This window comes from Labrus mixtus, chromosome 7 (assembly GCF_963584025.1).
Source record: "Labrus mixtus chromosome 7, fLabMix1.1, whole genome shotgun sequence".
In the NCBI taxonomy this organism is placed as follows: domain Eukaryota; kingdom Metazoa; phylum Chordata; class Actinopteri; order Labriformes; family Labridae; genus Labrus; species Labrus mixtus.
Window position 1 is genome coordinate 29,446,634 of NC_083618.1, and position 21,416 is coordinate 29,468,049.

A 21,416-nucleotide genomic window follows, 5' to 3' on the forward strand; every position below is an offset into this window, starting at 1 on the left:
GTGTCCGCTGGTTAAGTTTGGGCAAAGTGTTTCAACGAGTGTGGGAGCTGAAAGAGGAGATCAGCGCATTTTTGGAGTTAATGGGGAAATCCGACAAATTTCCTGAGCTAAGCGATATACCTACGTATGTGAGCAGACATTCAGCGTCATGAACATCAACAAAGCCCCTCACAGATCCAAGTTAACTGACCAACACCTCGGATCTATCCTGAGAATTACCGCTACAAAACTAACTCCAGACTTTAATGCACTGGCAAAAAAGGGAGATCAACAACACTGTTCCCACTGAAACTGAACGTGAGTTTCTCTACTGTGTTTATTAAAATTTAATTTAATTAAATGAATGCATTTGGAAATCAATTTGTACAATGAGCCTTGCATATTCATGCTTTGCTATCTGTTAAAGGCCAAATCCTTTCATGTAATGGCTTTTACATGTCATTTCTATTAGTTCACACAAACACTCCATCCATCTGTTCCTGGCCCGGCCCCTCTGTCAAATTTTAGAACCCATTGTGGCCCGCGAGTCAAAAAGTTTTCCCACCCCTGCCTTAGATTAATATGAAACGAAACATCCCCCAAAGAAGAAGGTTTGAAAGTGATCTTGAGTACGTACTCATGGCCGTAACCATCAATGAGGTCAACGAGGTCTGGACCTCTGTTGGATGATCCACTCTGATCCCCCCACCATGGTTTGGGACGGATGTGATAGACCATTCACTGAACAAATAGGAAGTAAATGTGTGTGAGTTTGTGTCGGTCAGGTGTATAGCTTGAGTGGAATTTGAAGGTATCCTTTGGGTAGGAATATAGCATGCCCCGAAATGCCTTGAATACGATTCATTAAGAGAACAATTTCCAGACCTCACTAATTTCTAAACCCCTTGTTACGACCCAATACGTATCAAGAAAGTGTTTTGCAGATCCACAAAGTAGACTTTTTGAAAAGACCCTTCAAAGCTAAAATGGTAAATGGACAAATTAATATTGCACTTTTCTTGTTGTCTGACGACTCAAAGTGCTTTCACACTACATGTCATATTTACCCATTAACATAAAACACCATTTCTGTCTCTCAACATGAGGCCAGACTGACAGAACAGTAAGTGTTGGATCACTTTAAACCAGCGCACGCCTGATGCACCTCAAAGTGACAAGACCACTTAACCATACAGGTGGCGAGGTACCCCTGTGATTAATGGACTCGGACTTGTAAAGTGCTCTGCCTGTCCTCTGACCACTCAAAGTGCTTTTACTCCACATCACTCTTTTACACTCTGATGGCCGAGGATGCTGTGTAATGTGTCCAACTGCCTGTCACTTATTTGAATGTCTTGCCCATTAACGGCCCGGCCCCACTGTACGCGACTATTCTGGCACCCCATTCACTTCGTACTGGACGCGACACACGAGTAGGGGCAAAGGATTATGGGATGTTTGGCTAGCAGGCACAGGAACTTCATTGAACAATATTCAAATGAGTGTGATGCAAGCTGCACGATCCTCCATTTGATTGGATATTCTGGATTCTCCCTTGATTGACAGGAAAGGCTATTTTCCCCCAGCATTCAAACCGGAAACAACATGGCGGCGTTTTTCCTAATATAAAAATACTTTTTTATACATAAACAGTGCACTGAAATCTCATTCTGAAAGCATTTGGTGCAAGAAATGTGTGATGTAGTTTCTGAATCTTGACCCAATTTGGCCGAAATAAAAACTTTGTTTGACCTTTGTGGTGTATGCTCTGCTGTGACTGACAGTCACTTGTTAGCGACATGGTTCACACCCACAAGCAGCAGGGAGACTAGCCGTCAAGTGAGGTCTTGTTGGATGCAGTGAGGCCGCACGGTAATACTTCAACAATTGATGCAGCATGAGCTGGGGATCCAACCAACTGACTCTACCACCGAGCCAAAGGTTCAAATATAACAGCGTATAGTCCCATGAGTAATACCCAAACCTGTGTTTATACATACACATGGGTAAACTAATGTTCTGGCTATCAGCACTATTGAATTTTAGCAGAAAGTAACAGGAAGTTATAGACGAAACGGCTGCTGTGACCCTAACTTCATTCCCTTGAGGGGTGAGATCAACGGTTTGTTCAGTCCTTTTCTTGTTAAGATGAAGTTTGATGTGGAGGCATCAGATGGTTCTGGCAGTGTATATGTCAGCGTCATGGCAAACAATAGCTCCAGGGAGATTAAGTAAACATATTGTATTTAAGCTGCGTCCAAGTTAAAGTGACCAAAGCTGTGAGTTAATTATCATTTCTCCTTTCATGAGTTTAGGTTGGAACACATGTCAGATACTGGCTCGAGATCTGTTCGATAGTTTATGTGATAAGAGGTTTGAAGTCAGAACGAATAAGAAGTAGACAGTAGAGAGTTGAGTCTGTTTAATGCAAGGTATGAAGTGGAACAGTGCTCTTACATAATAAACCTCTCTGTGTGTCTAATGGGCTTCATGTGGTAAGTTGCAATGAATTGCATTGATTTAGAGGGGATGAATTGCAGTGTTGAAGACAGCGTTCCTGCAGGAGCTGAAAGCAGACCTTAATGCTTCCCCCCCAAGCCAAGACTTTTCAGCAGGGCACTGCATTAGCCCAGTCAGCACCATGGGACATCAGTTCAATTCCAAGTGCTTTGAAACAGTCTGAGCGCATGACCAGACATCATTATGAACAGGAGCAATCATCTCATATTCCAGGAAACAGCTTTTCTTAACCTCTTTGTCAAAGCGTCTTTGGGAAATTGTATTCTGTTTGAGCTGGAGGCAATCGAGGGCAAACGCTTAAATGTTGTTGCACAAAGTTGGTAGCTGTATAAATTCGGATACAGAGCATCTGCTGTGGAGAGATTGGTTTTACATTGAGTGCATACTTTGAGTTCTTTAAAAGCATAAATCCTCAGCCTATACTACCTCACATCATAACAACAAAGGCATAGAGACTGGACGTTATCTCCTAACAAACCAGTCTAGATCAATGTTTGACGTCTTTTCTTTGGAAGTCTAAACATCCTTCAGTAGTAACACTGTACAACTCATACAAATGATATCTTTTCTAGACATGCTGATTAAATTATGGGGTGCACTTGTTTCAAAAATTGTGAAAATTGTCATTATCTTTGGGTAATTTTTAAATAATGGCCATTTGGAAAAAACCAGGAGGTGTAGGGATAGTCGGGATGGCATGCAAAAAAAAACAACGACAATCCTGCTTAAGGAATGACAGTCTGATAGGGCGTTCACACATGCACAGAAGTCTTGAAGTTTTCAGGTGAGATGCATGTGGGGAATGCAAATGTGGTTCATCTGAGGGTCGCTGCTAGCAAGCTGCTAGCTCGCTTCTTACTGCTTCAAAATAGTGTGAAAGTTTTCTCAGGCGTCCTTCCAATGGGTTGAACGAACGCATGCTGAGTGAGAAAGTATTCCTTGTTTATATGACATAAATTATCACATTTATCAATAAATTCAGACTTTTGCGATGTGTTTTTATAACGATGATAAACGACGAATTTGCAATTGCTAATTTGCTAATGGCTAGTGTCACGTTTTGCAGTGATTTCGTCTGCTATGGCTTACATTTTACTCTCCTGCATTCGACCAACAGCTGGAGTAAGCAGTTTATTTGCAGATTAAAAGATTATACATTTTCAAACTAAATAAAATAATCAGATTAAAGATGAAACCGGCTACAAAGTAATGAAAAACAAACTCTACTTTGACCAGAAAACACATGGAAATGTGGACTGTTTGTTTGTAATATTTTAATAAGATATACTGTTAATCTGTGAGCTTGTTCATAACCTTGAGTGCAGCCTCACATCATAGAAGTAGTTTTGATAGACACAGGTTTACTCGGGTCACATCTTGAGGATTCAGCAGCCTGTCAAACTTACTCCCCCCCCCCCCCCCCCCCCCCCACCTCCTTCCCTCTCCTCCAGTGCCCCCTCATCCTCTCTGCCTCCCTCTCTTCTTGCTCTGATCTGAGAGCTGGCCTACTTTCAGACAAGGCGAGAGAGGAGATGAGGCTTGCAGGCTAAACTCAGCTGCAGGGAAAGAAAAAAAAAGAGCCTCTGCTCCATTTATAGTTACATGTGAGTGTGCCTGTACAGTATGCATCTCACTGCACATTGGTGACTAGCCATGTGTGTGTGTGCGTTTGTGTGTTTCATGCTTGCGTGCTGCCAGCGAGGGTTTTATTTATTTATTTATTTGTTTTTGGCAGAGCGGCTGTAAGCGTAAGAGCAAAGCAGAAGGAAAACAGAGGAACAGAGGCAGGCTGGAGTCTCTGGGTCGCTCTGTTTTGCACCCTGCATGTCTGTCTGTGTGAGTGTGGATGTAAGGAAAAAAAGGGGATGCAGAGACAGTGGGCGATGCAAACCAGCTGTGCTGCAGTGCAGGGGGCCCGGCCTGATGTAGCAATCGGCTTCAGGCGAAAAGCTGCAGATTGAAGGCCATGGGGGCCGGCGTCAGCTCCAGCAACGTCACGGCTGCAGCGGCTGAAATGGGTAGGTGGTGCTGATGCTGTCGGTGGTGATGATGAGGGGGATGTTAAAGCAAAAATTAGATTAGACAAAAAAGACTTAAGTCATGCAGAGCTGCGCTTTGTTTTGATTCAAGCATGTGGCTGCACTTTCTCAGAGAGTGTGCAGGGCAGCATCAGCTGAGAACTAGCCCGGTCTGTACGGGTCTGTGATCATTTAGATCTATCTGATGGTTTTTAGTCGCTGCAGCTTATCAGTCTGTTGAAGTCAAAGTAGGAAATTCATTCTTCAGGAAATAAGGTTGTTTACTATCATACTACTGAGCATCATTTTCAGATATTGATTTTTCTTTTTTTTTCTCATAGTCCACTGCACAGTATATAAAATATATTTTATATTTTGTATTTTACAATTTATATTTTATATTTTATTTTTTATATTTTATAATTTACATTTTATATTTTATAATTTATATTTTATATTTTATTTTTTATATTTTATATTTTATAATTTATAATTTATATTTTATATTTTACAATTTATATTTTATATTTTATATTTTATATTTTATATTTTATATTTTATAATTTACATTTTATATTTTATATTTTATAATTTATATTTTACATTTTACATTTTATTTTTTATATTTCATATTTCATATTTTATATTTTACATTTTACATTTTACATTTTACATTTTACATTTTTAAATTCTATTTTATATATTGTAATAGCTTCTTATACTGTATTATTCAAGTTGTTGCTAGTTCTGCTTTATTTCCCTGTTAATTGTTTAGCACCAACACACCAAGTCAAATGTATGTATGTGTAAATGTACTTGGCAATAAACCCCGATTCTGATTCTGATTCTAATTCTGATTCTCATGCAAAATTGTGATTCTTGAGCCTGGCTTAGCAAATAAGCTGTGTCCTGATTCTGCACTAAAGTATTTGTAGTGGTACAGTATTAAGAGCGACATGAACATCGTCTGGAAATAAAAATATGCTCCAATGGAAGTCAATTAATCTTTCCATTCATATAAATCAAACATGGAGTAAACTGTATTAATGAGCAGTATTGGAGAAGGAAATAATTATATGATTTTTCACTTTTACTGACAGATTTGTGAGATCTCCTGACTTTATTCTTGCAAAGAGTCCTATATTAGGAGTGATTTAGAAACCTTCTCAGATCAACTGGACGATGAAAGGACAGAAACCTTTATCTTAGTGAGGAAGCAGTCGACCCTGTTGCTAGGTATGCCACATTCTTTCAAAAGCTGTGATTGGCTGATTTAAAAAAAGGAGGAAAAATACAAATAAAATCTCTCTAACACCGTGTCCTAACAGCACGGAGACGTTAGCTATCTCGTCAGGCAGCAATCAGACGCTCGCTGTCATCACTGCATCTGTTAAATATTGCCTTATTTGCTCTGTGAATTTCAATTTTCCCCCTTGCAAACAGGATGACATTTAGAGCTTTTATTTTGAAGGTGGAACAACTGGAGTGTGGTGACGAGCTGTTGACTCAAATCAACACACTCCAAAGGCTCGGGATTAAACGGCTTGAGCAGAATAAAGTTCATCTTGTGTCAACGCACAAGAATTTCAATCATGGATACAGTCAGATATTAATGATGCACCACAATCTCCACTTTATTACACAAGCTAACAAGCGCTGATGAGTGAGAAAAGTGAGACACTGGCAGTGCCTCGTGGAGCCCCCTCCTTCCTCCTTCCTCGTTCATTTATTTTGCACATTTAGCGCTCGACTTCATCGAGACATTGACTTCAACAGGAAACAAAAGACTCAAGCTGATTTTGTCGACGCTGCCCGCTCGTGTCCCGTCCTGTTAGGACACGCTGTTAGTGCAGAGAGACAGTGAAATAAATCGTCCTAATCAGAGAATCTAGTCAGACATTATGTAAATATGAACACGACATTATGTAATGAAACATCTCTGTTGAATAAATTACGAGCTATACTTTCAAATGAAAGACTACAACATATCTTAAAACACATGTCCACTTGTCCAGCAGCCTCTTAGCTTGCTGCTAGTTAATTTCATCATTTTAGTACTCAGTCTTATTGATATGAAGAAGAGGCTGTGACAGCGCTGTAATCGTTTGTGTCATCACCCTGCTGAGTGACAGTCGTAACAGAACCGTTGTGTTTTTCCCGGTGCCTCGTATCATAATGTTGTGATCACTTTAATTTCTGGGCGATATATTGAGCTGTTGTGTCAAATTTCTCCTCATCTTGAGAGACTCTTAAACTTCTTAAAAATCCTCTCAACAGTTTCTAACCTCAGGAGGTCTCTCATTGGCCAGCATGCTTTGTTAATAACTTCATAATTTGAGGATCTTTCTTAGAGTTTCATCACTGGGAGCAGCTCTCCATGAGTACGGCCCCTGATCCCTCAAACCCCTCACAGTGATAGAGACAAAAGGTGATCTGATGTTACATGATGTGTGCATTTGAGTCCAGCAGTTGAACCTGTTAGCCTCGTCGCTAACCTTTCTGCAGCGCTAATGTCAAAAGTTACACTGTTTCTTTAAGAGGATGGTGCATGACCGTGACATTTAAATATACCCTACAAGTATGTAGTAATGTGCTCGGCTGCCCTTTGCCGTCTTTTTTTTATGGTTTGAGGACCAAATCTTGTCAAGCTAGTTGAGGCTCCATCACACATGGCTGATCTCACACTCAGCACATCTTTTGAGACTAACCCAACCCCACATCGGTTCATGGTGTAGACGTGAAATTACCTCCTTTATAAAGGAATCAACAGCTATCTATTTTTGCAAAGGCTGCTGGGAAGTCAACTTGTGTTTGTTTCACTTGAGTCCAACATTTAGTGAACATTCCTAAGAAGAGGAAATTATGTCTGCAGCTTTACTTACTTGCATCCATCCATCCATCCATCCATCCATTTTCTACACCGATTTTCCTGTTTGGGGTCGCGGGGGGGCTGGAGTCGATCCCAGCTGTCATTTGGTGAGAGGCCCTGTGGTTGGACTGTTCACCGGCCAATCACAGGGCTGACATACTGTATAGAGACATTCATCCAGCCACACCTATATTGTAAATTTTAGAGTCACCAATGAACCTAACGAGCATGTCTTTGGACTGCGGGAGGAAGACGGAGCACCCTGAGAGAATAACTTTGATGCTCAGTATAATTGATTCTGCAACAAGAGATATGTTGTCGAGGCTTTCATGTGTTCATCCAATCAAAAATGAGGGCTACATTTTCAACCCCTGAACAACAGATTTTGTTCGATCCTGTTACCTCTCGCTCACCCAGTATTTCAGCATTCATCAAATTCCTTCTTGATTTGTGTCCACTCTCTCCAGAATACCATCCATCTCTTCCAACTTCTTCTCAGCCTCCGCCTAGAGTATTTCTTTCTCTCCCTTATTGATTTGTTGTTGTTGTTTTTTTTCTTCTTCCAGATCGTCCCAGTGCCGTGACCAACCTGACCCACCAGGTGAGGACGGGGTCCGGTGCGGGTCTGGGCCGTGTGGAGTGGTTGGTACCTCTGGGTGTGGTGTCAGCTCTCACTTTCCTCTGCCTCGTTCTGCTGCTGGTCGTGCTCGTCTACTGGAGGTGGGTGCAACAACGCTTCTGTCAACTTGTGCGTTTTGAGTTTGGTTTGAAGGTCGACGGAGAAGCTGCACATAAGAGGAGTTAAAGATGTAGAAAACACGTCATGAAGTTTGGTTAGAGATACTGAGAGGGGAAACAAACTGGCCGAGCAGTATTAGACAAACTCCACTTCCACACCTTCATGTCGTGTCTTGCCTCAGGAGACCCCCCCTCCTGTCCGACGGGGATAGTCTCCCACTTTGAGGTGCATGTGTGAAGAACCAGATCAGGAGGATTTCAGGCAGTGTTGTAGTCAACCGAGACCAAGACATACCCGAGACCGGAGTGCTCCGAGACCTAGACATTTAGGGTTTGAGTCCGAGTCAAGACCAACATCCATAAATATCTCTGAAAAATCATCATCTTGTGTCAAGGGGGCGTGTCACGCACTTAGACCTTAAAACCTGGGAGAAGGCTGCGGCTGTAACCTGGGGGTTTAAAATCAAATGATGAATTCATTGAAGTTATTTGTTCTTTTAGGAAATATGTGTTTTCCTCCGAATCAAAGTAATGACGAGGAATCATATCCTGGTGACCGATCTTGATTTAAAATCCGGATCTTCCCAGTTTGAGACCGAGACAAGACCGAGTCAAAATGCTTTTCGATTCTGTGACGAGACCGAGACCTTCTAAAAATGGTCTTAAGACCGGTCTTTCAGGGCTCAGGACTGAGTAATGTGAAAACCGGTTTAGACATACAAGTGTTTATGGTTAGGGGTTTAACACGGGGTTTAGAGACATGATGACATCCTCTCTTGTTAAACGTACTTATCAGGTCACATCTCCAGCTTCTGTATAGTCACATTCACAAACTCACTGAGAGTCACGGGGAGTCATTTGGTGTGAGCTCGTCCTCTGAGTGAGGCCGTCGAGGGATTTGAAAATCTCTCATTGTGTTAATTAAAGCCGAATGAAGAGATGATAAAGACAAAGAGGATTACCTGAACAACTCCAGGGAGGCTCATTGTGTGGAGAAAACACATTTAATTTAGGATAATAGTGAACTGTGTTAATAAGCTGTTTAGGTATTCAGTTCACACTCTTAACTTATCTTAATAAACCAAGTCCATAAACATACGAACATCTACAAGATATTAATCCGGCTTTTAATTGATTAAACATCTCTGGAAATGAAACTAGTGAGGAGGTCGACATGCAGGACTTAATACTTCACCAAAAACTGTAAAAAGATCCTTGATAGTGCAAATAGATTTTTCTTTCAGACTGAGTAAGTGACCTCGACTGTGTGAAAGAGAAAACTGTCAAACATTAAAGGAGCAGTATGTAAGTCTGACACCTAGTGTTTAAAATGGGTACTGCAGTTGAAATTCTAAACTTTGCAGAGAGCTGTCTCCCCCCCCCCCCCCCCCCCCCCCCTCCTCTCTAGAGTGGATGCTCACACAGGTCACCATGTGGTGGACACTGAAGCTTCAGTGTTTATCCAGCTCTGCATGGGTCTGTAAACCTTTCTGTGTTCTAACCTCTCTCCATTTTTCAAAAAGCATCTCCAATATTGATCCTAGTTTGAGCACATTTCTGCTCGTGGAGCTTATTAGAAACATGCAGAGGCTTTTTAGGTCGGGTACAATCACTTCTATCTGAACCACTTCTCTTGCCCGCTTCCATCGCTGCAACACCTGTTGACCTGATAACTGCTCTCATATCTGGCAAACCAAGGGGCGTCCAAAACGGCCGTGTGGGGGCGTGTCTTAAAACCGTCCACCTTCTCTGGTCCAAACAAATCCAGAGCATTCAGGAGCAGAATCTAAAGTTAGAAGGAGGACATACTGGCTGCTGCATTGTTGTCAGAGAAGCCAGCACTTCAACATGTTTCCTTAATGTCTGATCAGATAGTAAGGTCACTTTATCATTTCACTCTCTACACATCTCACTGATTGATCCTTTAGAAGAGTGCTATGTTAAAGTGTTCGCTGAGATGTAATTATCTGACATCCGAAAAGCATGTTGCAATTGAGTGAGGGTGAGCAAGATAAGAAAACAGAGGCAGTGCCCCGGCTCTGCCCCTCCACATGTGGACGAGGTCAGCAGAGATTTGCTGTGGACACCCTAAACAAATAAAGCCCAAATTAAAAGTACATTAAGTGCCTGAAATGTAAACCTTTAGCGGAGCTAGAAATATTAAACTCTGCTCATTTAAACATTGTTTCAAACAGTTTTACACCCTAAAGACAACATTACACAGGGGGTCCACCCGACTTGTGGCTGTGAGGAGTGTTTATTTACCCTCCTGAGGCCGTATATCACTGAGAGCAGCATGACTGACCAGATGGTTCAAACACACACACACACACACACACACACACACACACTTAAGAAACCCATGGGCCGCCCGCTTGGAGGACCATAGATGGGGCGCGCACACTAACCACTGAGCCACCAGCGCCCCAACCGCCCTCTGTTTTTATAAAATTAAACATTGAATATATTTAAGCTCAAAAGGTTTAAAAATCCACATCAGCGGGTCATACCACCACGTTGAAAGTTCTGCCGTTTCATGTCTAAAAAGATGACTGATGGTCAGTATATAATCAGCCTAGACTCGCTAAATTCTCTTTGCAGACTGAGGTCGTTGTTTTTAACTCGTCAGTGTTGTCATGTGAAGACACCCAGAGAAAACACACACAAAGTTCAGGGTGTCTAAAAGGTTGTTAATACGTTTATTGCTACACAAGATCCACATTAATGAGAACACTGGAGCGCACTGTTGAGTGGGTTAGTGTTGAGAAATGATCTACCCTCCCTCATGCTTACACACACACACACACACACACACACACACACACACACACACACACACACACACACACACACACTCACTGCAGGCAGCAGGTGCTGGGGGTGTGTTGGGTCATTTAATCCTATTGTGGAGCGACGCTCTCAGGCCTCACAGCTACGCGCCTCACAGACTCCGCCCACCCTGCGCTCCCATTGGCCCTGCAGAAGAAGTTGGCGCCGCCCCTCGTTGCTCATGACTTTAGCTGTGCTGCGTTTACGCTCTGTTGGAAAGAGATCAGTACGTGAACCCTAAACTGTAACACATTATTTCAGTTTGGTGACACGTTCTAAAACACAATAGAATTTTTTGTCAAATTTGTAATTTTTTCCCCTTTATACATTTCTAGATCCCTTCATGAATTTCTTTACTGCCCTGTATGTTTCGATATCAGAATCTGCCCCAAAAATCCCATATCGCTCGAGCTCTCAAAGTTATTATGACAAGAGGAAAAATAAATACTGACATAAATGTAAAGATAAATATATTATTTACATCTCCTGTTGTTTTGATTTACATTTTATTTACACCTAACCATAAGTTGAATCTATAAAAAAAATAAGGAATATCTATTTAGACTCATGAAGAGACTTTTATATTAAATGTAACCAAACTGTGAGTAACTTTCTGTTTGGAGATAACTTCTTTCAATCAAAACATATTTCATCATCTTTGTCCCACGCGACTTGAAAGCATCACCACACCAGCTGTCCGACACCAGGAAGTGGCTTTTTTACAGTCTGTGGGATTGACCTGTGTTTGCATGTAAGTGTGTTTGAGTCACAGAGAGGGAACACCCACCTTCACGCCTTGTTAGGAAATCCCTCCTTCCCTCCCTCCCTCCCTCTGTCCCCTCCTCCCTCCCTCCCTCTGTCCCCTCCCTCCCTCCTCCTGTCCCCTCCTCCCTCCCTCCCTCCCTCTGTCCCCTCCCTCCCTCCTCCTGTCCCTCGCTCTCGTGCACTTGCTCTCAGTTCACGTCAGCAGCAGCATGCGGCAGCTCGTCTGCTCCCTCCTCTCTGCATGTTCACCAGGATGAATGCTCTCTGCTCTCTGCTCTGTATCAAGTACAGGTAGGCAGGGTCACACACACACACACACACACACACACACACACACACACACACACACACACACACACACACACACAGGGGCATTGGGTGTTGAGTAACTGCTCTCCCTGGAAGTCGGAGTAAATAAGGACGCTGCAGTGTGTAGATAATACTCTGTCAGTACGTACTTTTAGTTTGATTTAGTAGATGAATGTAACACGAGGAGTTACTCAATTCTCCATTCAAACATCAAGACGGTTTTTATTTCAAATAAAGAAACAGACGGGCTACACCTTCATCAACAGGTGTTACATTTACATGAAGTTATTTTTCTGTATGTTTGGTGAATAATAGAGCGATTGATTATTAACTATTTATTTTAGTTTAAGGGTCAGACTCTTCTAAACTTCCTCCCTCACAGCTTCTGAAATATCTAAATCTGTACTTTTTTTATTTATCTTTTTTTATGTTGATTTGAGGTTTAACAGCCCTGTAGTTACGCTCTACTCTAAAGCTTTAAATTCATTTAAATATCCGCTCATCATTAGAACCTCACTCAGCAAGTCTTCATATTTAATTTACAAACTCAAAGTTTTTGTTACCAACTTCCAAAAGTTAATTTTACATCATTATGTCATCACGTGTGCTGTAAGGCTTTAAAAAGAATATCTCGGAGGCACCGGTGGGCCGAGTGGTTAGTTTTAGCGCTCTCCATGTGTAGAGGCAGGAGTCCCCTAAATTGGGCGGCATGGGTTTGAATCCGACATGTGGCTACTCTCTCTCTCTCTCTCTCTCTCTCTCTCTCTCTCTCCCCTATTTCCTTTCTCTTCAATAAAAGCCCCAAAAATAAATCTCAAAAGAATAATAATATCTTCATTTTGAAGACCAGTGATGCATTCAGGAGAAGGCACACACACTTTTTGTTTACCTCTGTGAATCCAAAGACATCCTCCTCGTCCGTTTCGGTCTCAAGCAGAGGTGTATACGGTGGGGATGGTTGAGGACGTTCTTTTTTTGAAGAAGAAGAATTTCTTTGTTGATTTGATTCAAAGAAGCCTGAAACTCTTTTAAGACATTAAAGAAGTGAGTCTTCCTCTCTCCGTTCTTTATGTCGTGTGAAGCCTCTCGTGTGTGTTTCTTCTCCGTTGTATTTTACCTCCGACTTGTCTCAAAACGGCTGATGCAGATTTCCACTTCAAAGTGGTCTGATGTAAAACGTCTCATTTTTTTTTTGAATCGTCGCAGCCCACAGAGTAAAAACATGACAGAAGTATCTATTGAAATGTCTCCTCCTGAAGGCTTCCCTGTACGACAGCTCCGACATGTATGTGACTTCAAACACACCTGCGTGTGTGTGTGTGTGTGTGTGTGTGTGTGTGTGTGTGTGTGTGTGTGTGTGTGTGTGTGTGTGTGTGTGTGTCAGTCAGCTGCAGATCATAACACTTTGAAATCAGACGAGTCACTTTGCTCTTAAAGCAGCTGCGTGAAACTGAAGTTGTGAGGGAGAAGTCTCAACTCAGACAAGCTTTAAAGACTTATGTGTGTTTGAGCTGGGTGTGTGTGTGTGTGTGTGTGTGTGTGTATGTGTGTGTGTGTGTGTGTGTGTGTGTGTGTGTGTGTGTGTGTGTGTGTGTGTGGGGGGGGGGGGGGGGGGGGGGGAGGAGGACTGTCACTGACTGACATGATGAAATCTGTATTGTCTCTCTCTCTCTCTCTCTCTCTCTCTCTCTCTCTCTCTCTCTCTCTCTATCTCCACACACACACACACACACACACACACACACACACACACACACACACACACACACACACAGACGCTCGATATCTCTTTCTCGGGATGAATCTTTGTTGTTCTGACGTCCAACATTAAGGATGAATCTCGCTCTTTTCTTTGCAGACGCTGTTTCCAGACAGCCCACTTCTATGTGGAGGACAGCAATTCACCCCGGGTGGTACCCAATGAGACGCTCCCCGTCATCCCCATCCCAGGTAACAACCAACCACAGCTCTTTGCATATTTTAAACCCAATGCTAAACCGCTGGTCGGATGTGATGACAAACCTCGTCTGGGTAAGGCCTTGTGTCCACCTGGTGTGGTTTTTTTCGGGCAGAAAAGCGCTGGCTGTGCTCTTGGGAGCTTGCATGAAGCGTTTTGTGCGCTGAGAGGAAGTGCTGCACGTCCATCCTGTCTCTATGGCAACAGTCTGTTGATTGTTGATGAATCTGTATGTTCTTTTATTTTGGATATTGTATTTCCGATTAGACACTGAGCAAAGAGGATGTGGGTAAAAGACATGATCTGTAGGCGGCAAAACTACGGGTGCTGGTGACATCAACAGCGCCTTTCTGAAAAGTTTTCAACTTGAGCGCTCAAAAAAAAAAAAAGGCAGAGCGCTTGGAAAAAGGACGCTGCACTTTTTCTCCAGGCGGTCGCTTTCTGCTGCGAACGCCCTCTACTCATTGAAAACAACTGAAAAAAAGACGCTGGCATTCAGAAACTAAAAACACGAGGTGGACACGGGGCCTCAGGAATTTCAAAGATTTGTATTTTTTTGTTTGTTTGTTTTTCTGTTTGTTGCTGAGTGCATAATGTTTCACCCCCTCACATTTACTGTTAACTAACCCTGAAGCATCGAGCCGTCAGCTAACTACATACTCATTAGTATGAGTTCACAGATTTGTGTACGTCTCCCCGCGCGGTGTTAGTAAAGTGTGTGTCCACTCAGTGGGGGTCATAGGTCAGGGCTATTCTTGAAACAGAAGTTAAAGGTCACAAAGTCGTGAGGGAAGACGCTACTGGTCTTATCATCCCAATGACCTATGAGTCTCACTGTGGTGCAGTAATCCAAACTGGGACTGAACCAAGCTGCAACCTCTAAGTTTGAAAAATAAAATTAAGCGAAAAGCTCCAAATACAAGAAATGCCTATTAGGTTGCACATCAAAATGCTAATTTTTACAACAGAAAACAAATAAATAATTTGCTGATTTTCAGGTTAAGAATTCACTGAGTACGGAGTTTACTGACAACTTTTAGCCTGGAGACTTAAAGCTCGCCTCAACTCCTCCAGCTTGAATGTTAGATTGTTCAAATTCTTGGTAGAGGCAGCATTTCCAGCATGGTGACTGCCACCGTTGGGCTTCAAAACGCCTCTTCAGAAACCAATGGGTGACATCACTGACACTGCAGCCATGTGTAAGTCTATGAATGTTACATAGTTAGTTAGTATGAAGGTAGTAATAATAAGTCAATGTGTGGGTTAATCTATTCAGTGTGTATGTAATGTAATGCAGTTTGCACACATGCAAGCCAAGAGTTAATCACACGTGTAACCAACAGACTATATAAAACATGGACGTATAGTCTCTGTGACGTCACCCAGTGGTTTCTGAAGCAGAGTTTTGAAACCAAACGATGACAGCCGCCATATTGGATATCTAAAACTAACTTTCAGTCTACCAAGAAAAGGGCAAAGAGGTGGAGATTAGGCAGCCTTAAAGCCTCCTGGCAAACAGCTACAACACGCTCTCCTGTGAGTCAACTTAGCCCGCCTGTGATTATACACACTTATGCTTAACTCTACTTTTATCAAAACGGATGTATCGATAAAAGAATGAGCTATTGATACCACGTTTATTAAACAGTCTTGTTGATTTCTGCTTTAAAAAAATGACATTTTAACATGGGTGTTAATGGGACGTCCATCACTATTGGAGCCAGCCTCAAGTGGACACGCATCAGTTTCATATTTGAACACTGGAGGTCACCGCTTGGTATGACCTTTATAACATAATATACATTAAATGAAAGTCAAATGTGCTTTCATTCCAACCAACCACCAACCCAAACTCTTTGTAGTACTTCACATCACTGTCCTCATGCACGATGGCCGGAGCAGCTTTGTCTTAAGTTGCTGTAGTTACTTCCACATTGGGTTGTAATTATAGGGTTAAATGCAACATTGCATTGCAACACTTTCTGTTGGTACATAAATTAAACAAGAATGAAAACAGCCTGATATTTAGGAGATATACCACAAAAAATAAGTGGTTAAGAACATGCAGAGTAGACTGGAGAACAGGAGAGTCATCGATGATGTTGATGCACAGCTCAGACTGTAAATGCCAAAAAGACAGCCTGTGCCGTGTGAGTCTTTTTGTGTGTAAGCATGAGGGATATAGAGCGGTTACGCCCAGTTCACCCGGTACAAAGGACACACTCACATATAACAAAAAAAAAAAAAACACAAAAAAAAACCCTTTAGCCTCTCCAGCTCAGTCCGCAGATCCAGGATTTGGATCCAAACCTGTCAGATCAATTAAAAGCTTGTGGAGCCTCTTAACAATGAACCCTTGGCTGAGTCCAAAGTCCTCCATTCAGAGGGTTCAGGGCCACCGTGCCCGGGGACGTCAGAGTCCAGCACAGACAGAAAAGAGGCTCTGACATCGAGCCTCTCTGTCCGACGTCCAGCAGGAGGACAGAGCCCACTGAGCTCTGCTGTGGATTGGCCGTTGATTCAACACATCGCTGTGGTGTGATATTTTGATCACTGCTGGATATTTTTGATCATTCCTGGAAGGTTCAGGTAGCTTTACAGACGTTTGTAGGTTAATAACAGGAAGTAGGCCTCCCTGCTCACTTGGCGGCCAGCCCTGTGTGGACCTCAGAGTCCAGCGCGGCCGCAGACAGGGCCGTGGTGTATGACCATATGTTTGTTATGTTAATTTTCTCAATGAGCTCAGACCTAGAGCCTCACACATCCCATAATCCTCTTTAAGACCTTCTGCTGGATTTAAACCTGCGGGCAGTCGTCACCAAACCTTCCAATTAACACTGACTCACACACGCACACACACACACACACACACACACACACACACCGAGAGAGAGGCAAACAACAAGCACTTGTGTGTCACATGGGAGGTGAAGTTAAATTTTTTTGTCATTCATTGAATGCTTCCTATTTGGAACTGGTAAATAAGGAATGGGGAGGGGAGGGGGGTCAAAGGGGAACTCGATTAGAGTGTTTTTCACGTTATCAGGGTTGTGTGATGTCCGATAAAAGGCCTCATGATGTCACTTAGGCCAGGGTATGTTAGGTCAAAAATGTACAAGTTTGAAAAATGTTAGAGCATTGGAAGCTGTATTAGCCTCGATCAGCACAACAAGATCTACAACTAAACTGTCAGTTGCATTGTGGGTAATGTAGGCTGTGACAGGGGAAGATTATGCATGGTACATAAAAAAGTATAGAGTCAGCATCCCTTTTTTTAAAGGTTTAATTTTAGGGGGCTTTTTATGTCTTAATTTAGAGAAAGATGACGGAAAGTTGCCACAGGTCGGATTTGAACATAGGCTGCCCACTTGGAGGACTATAGCCTCCGTACATGGGGCGCACACACTTACCAATAGGCTATTCCCGCCCCTGCAGAATCCATTTTCTTGAAACTGACCAGTTTGAGCCACACTGTGCAGGGCTCCATGCACAAGTTTTAAAGTTTGGCTGAACATTTTTTTTGCTAAAAAGAATTTCTAAAAGCTTTTCTGATAGTTGGAAATTATTTTGTATAGAAAATCCTTTCTCCTTTATCTAAACCAAATATTCATAAAGATTGCTGATGAGTGGAAACTACATTCTGCTGAACTCAGCACCATTGGCTATACTTTTTGAAGACCCTGGAGTTATGTCTCTTTCTTATAAATCATATTTATATATTGTTTGTCGAATGCACCATAAACACGCTTAACTGGGAATTAAGATTTTATTGATAGTGAGATTTATTGAACATTGTTGATACACATCGGTGTTACACTTTAGTCCTTTGAATCGTTGTGTTCTGCTCTTAAAATGAAGCTGCACGCACTGAAAACAAACATAAAATCAGCTGCTCGTCGCTGCAGCTGTAGGGAGATTTATTCAACAGGGTTTCTGATTGTATTCACTGTTGAGTTTTTCTACCAAACACTTGCTATTCTGCTGTATATAATATATGTTTTCTGGCACAAAAACAAGTACATCACATACAGTACATGCCGTGGTGTAAGTGATTATACTCAACCAGCTGTAAAATATGTCAAAGAGCATTTTTCGCATGTGGTTAATTGGCTTTTCCAGACCCCTCTATTAACGCTCAGCACCCTGCTGCGTTTACTGACACAAATCATTCTGACACATTTACATACCTAAATGAGCATCTTGTGAGACACACAGTGAGAGGGAGCCAGTGAATGCCCTCGTTAATATTTAATGAGGACTAAACTGAAGGGAGCTCTGGGAGAAATGGAGCTGTTGTGTAATGTTTTTTTTTTGGTTTTTTTTTACATCCTTTTCACTAAACAGGCTCGTCTCATCTTGGTAGAGTTCACCTCTTTACGCTGCCGGAGTTGCAAGAACAGTTACAACTTTACAATTATTTGTCTTCAAGTGTTTGCATTGTGATGAAACATGGCGCTCCTCTCCTGCGCTGAGGGCTGAACGCCTCCACGAGCAGAAAAAAAATCATCACATCATCGACAACATTTCACTTAAACCGTTTTTTTCTCTGTTTGCTTAATTGTCTGAGGGAAAGCTGTGAAACTAAGACTTTGCTGAGCTTGCATTATTCCTGACAGAGCCTATTGTAAGGAATGGATTAACTCAAAGCACCGCTGAGAACCAGGATGCAAGTTAACATTAGCCGTTAACCCTTTCCTTATCAGTCAGCTTCTGCACGGTGTCGACGGGAATTAAACTCAAACAACTTCAAACGTAAAACAAATCTGCATCAGCATAAATCAGCTCAACATCACTGTCATCTTTTTATGGTTTAGTAAGGGCCAGTAGACCTTCTTTATTCACTGGACGATTTTAGGCCCAATTTGCCTTGTTCAACTATTTTTTTTTTCCGGGGGGGGGGGGGGGGGCTAGGTCCGATTTGCAGCTTGCCGATTATTTGGCCAAGGAATCCCCAAGTGTGTGGTGGCACTACGATTATTTTCCTGCTTCCAATCAAGTTGTAGTACGATTCCTGATCTGGAACCGTACATATGAAACATGTTAGATATTTACAGTTCCTGGTCAGACTGCCTCCAATGGAATATCCCCAGCAGCCAATCAGAGCTTGCGCTGCAAATTGTATAAAGCTGGATATAATCTGTCTTCTCAGTCAAGATTTCATCCGTATTGTTTTTGTCTTTTTTTTTTTTTCCCGCTGCAAAACAGAAAACAAAACAGAACAACTAGCTGACGACGTCTATCGTCCATTTTATTATTTTTTTTCTACTGAAGTCACCTTTTCAGACAGAGTTTGTGTGTGACATCTCGTGTTTGTTTGATCTTACCAAAAACTGCAGGTGTGTGGACTCACGGTCGGGTTGAGTCGCCTTGTGTGTGCGATCGGAATAAAATGTTTAAAATCGATTGGTCTGTGGTCTCTCTAGATCTCTAAATTTGGTTAAGATTTTAAAATGGTCTAGTGTGTAGCCAGCTTAATTGTTAGTTTCAGGTAAAATTCAAAGTTGAATATTGACCTTGATAGCTGAAGTTGGCGCCATAAAGTCCCATCATTTGTTGATATGGAGCTCATCACTGGATGAATTTAGTCCACTTGTTAAAGAAGTGTGGACATTTTCTCATAGCGCCTCATGTTGTCTTGAGAAAGAGAAACAGAAACAGTTTAGGCCAAGATAAGAGACATTCTCTTCAATGATTTTTCAAAGGTCAAATGTAAAACTCTCAACTCAGAAAAAATAGAAATTTCAATATTTACAGCAGAGTTTGAAGGCAATCTCATTTCCTTTTGGAGGGTTTGTGTGCCAAAGTTGGAACAGCTGCTTAACGTTTCCTGAAACTCATTATTGATCTTTCTAACATCTGGTCTCTAACCCTGGTACTTTCTTTCTCTCTCCTCTGCAGATGACATGGAAGCCGTTTCAGTCAAGCAGTTTATCAAACGCGTCTACGAACTCCACTCGAATAACCACCACGGATACTCTGAAGACTTTGAGGTAAGCAGCTGGGTGGTCTACTGGAAATCTCATAGGATTTAGAAATTCAACCTGTTAGCAAACTGTTGTTCACAATTCATCCTGCAGAAAGGGAACATTAACTTTCATTTTAGGTAGCGTTTTCGTCCGTCTGATTTTCTAATATTCGATCTCTAATCTCTTCCAACTGAGGGAAACTTTTTCCTCTTCATCTGCTGATGCTCCACCATGTTCAGCAGTTGGTTTCAAACTGTGTGCAGCACTGAGCAGTTTCTGTACTAGTGGGTTTTTTTAAATCTGAAACAGCTGCCTGCTGTGACCAACAAGGGGTAAACAACACAGATGTATTGATGACATTATTTTCTATAACTATGATAGATTACTTCCCATTTAAATGTCTGTTTATCTCATTCTCTGCTCGAAGGATAAGGTACTCCAAGACCTCATTTTCCATTTTTTGGAGCAACTGTAGGTCAGCTGCTAACCTCGTCTTTTCCTCTTATTCTTTGAGCTAGCTGCTGAGACACCAAACACACATGAACCTTGGCTCTATTATGTATATAAAGTGAAGTGAAAAGTACATATTAAGTAATTTGATTGTTCATTTTAAAGTTCTGCAAGCATTTTATTAATAGTACATCCGAAAACGTCAATGACTTGGTCCCTTCTAAAGATGATTTTTCAACTTTGTCGCCCTTCTTAATACATCTCGAAGGGTGAGATAATAGGTCCTTTACTGTCCTTTAAGTGACTTTTTAAAAGGAGCTCCAAGTCCTCATTGTGAGCCAATTTCATATACATTTAGAGCGGTTATAGGTCGGCTGCAATTCTCTTATTTCCTCTTCTTTCTTCTTCTTCTTCTTCTACTCATTCATCAATTAATGTTTTTTTCAAAGAGCTTTAACTAGCATTGTATTAAGAGCCCATATGGAAGCTCTAATTACCTGGTTACTTAGAGGGGCACTATGGAGCGGCTGTGTACCAATGTATCAAGGTCTGCATTTGCCCTTTTCTAAATTGGGTTACAAATATCTGTCATAGATAAGTTTGTTCTTGTCTCTTGATTGGCGAATCCAAGTCAAGTAGCATTCTAGCTAACTTTCTAGCTCACTAAATGCCATGCTAGCTAAATGCTTGTAGGCACAAGTTTTCCAAGTTGAGCAAATAACCTGCTGTTTTGCCAACTAGCTAATCACATGCTAATTATCAGGCAAACAAAATGCAAGCATGCGCATCCTTGGTAGAGTCGGTCGTGTCTCAACTGGAAGGTCAGGGTGTTCGATCCCCAGCTCCTGCAGCTACATGTCCGATGTGTCCTTGGGCAAGACACTTAACCCCACGTTGCTCCAGTTCCTCTACCATCAGTGTGTGAATGTGTAGGTGTGACCTGCAGTGTAAAAACGCTTTGAGTAGTCAGAAGTCCATTTAGAACAACAGTTTTCCAGCAGTATATTAAATCTTAA

The 21,416-nt window shown here is 41.9% G+C and overlaps 1 protein-coding gene across 1 annotated transcript in view; it reads left to right on the forward strand.

The window, feature by feature from the left end:
* The window catches only part of ptprga (protein tyrosine phosphatase receptor type Ga), a 426,424-nt gene that overhangs the window by 384,538 nt on the left and 20,470 nt on the right, over nt 1–21,416 (forward strand). Inside the window, exons 13-15 of the mRNA XM_061041506.1 lie at nt 7,953–8,106; nt 13,886–13,977; nt 19,883–19,974. Coding sequence (XP_060897489.1) covers nt 7,953–8,106; nt 13,886–13,977; nt 19,883–19,974 — 338 coding nt within the window. The remainder of the gene's footprint in view (nt 1–7,952; nt 8,107–13,885; nt 13,978–19,882; nt 19,975–21,416) is intronic.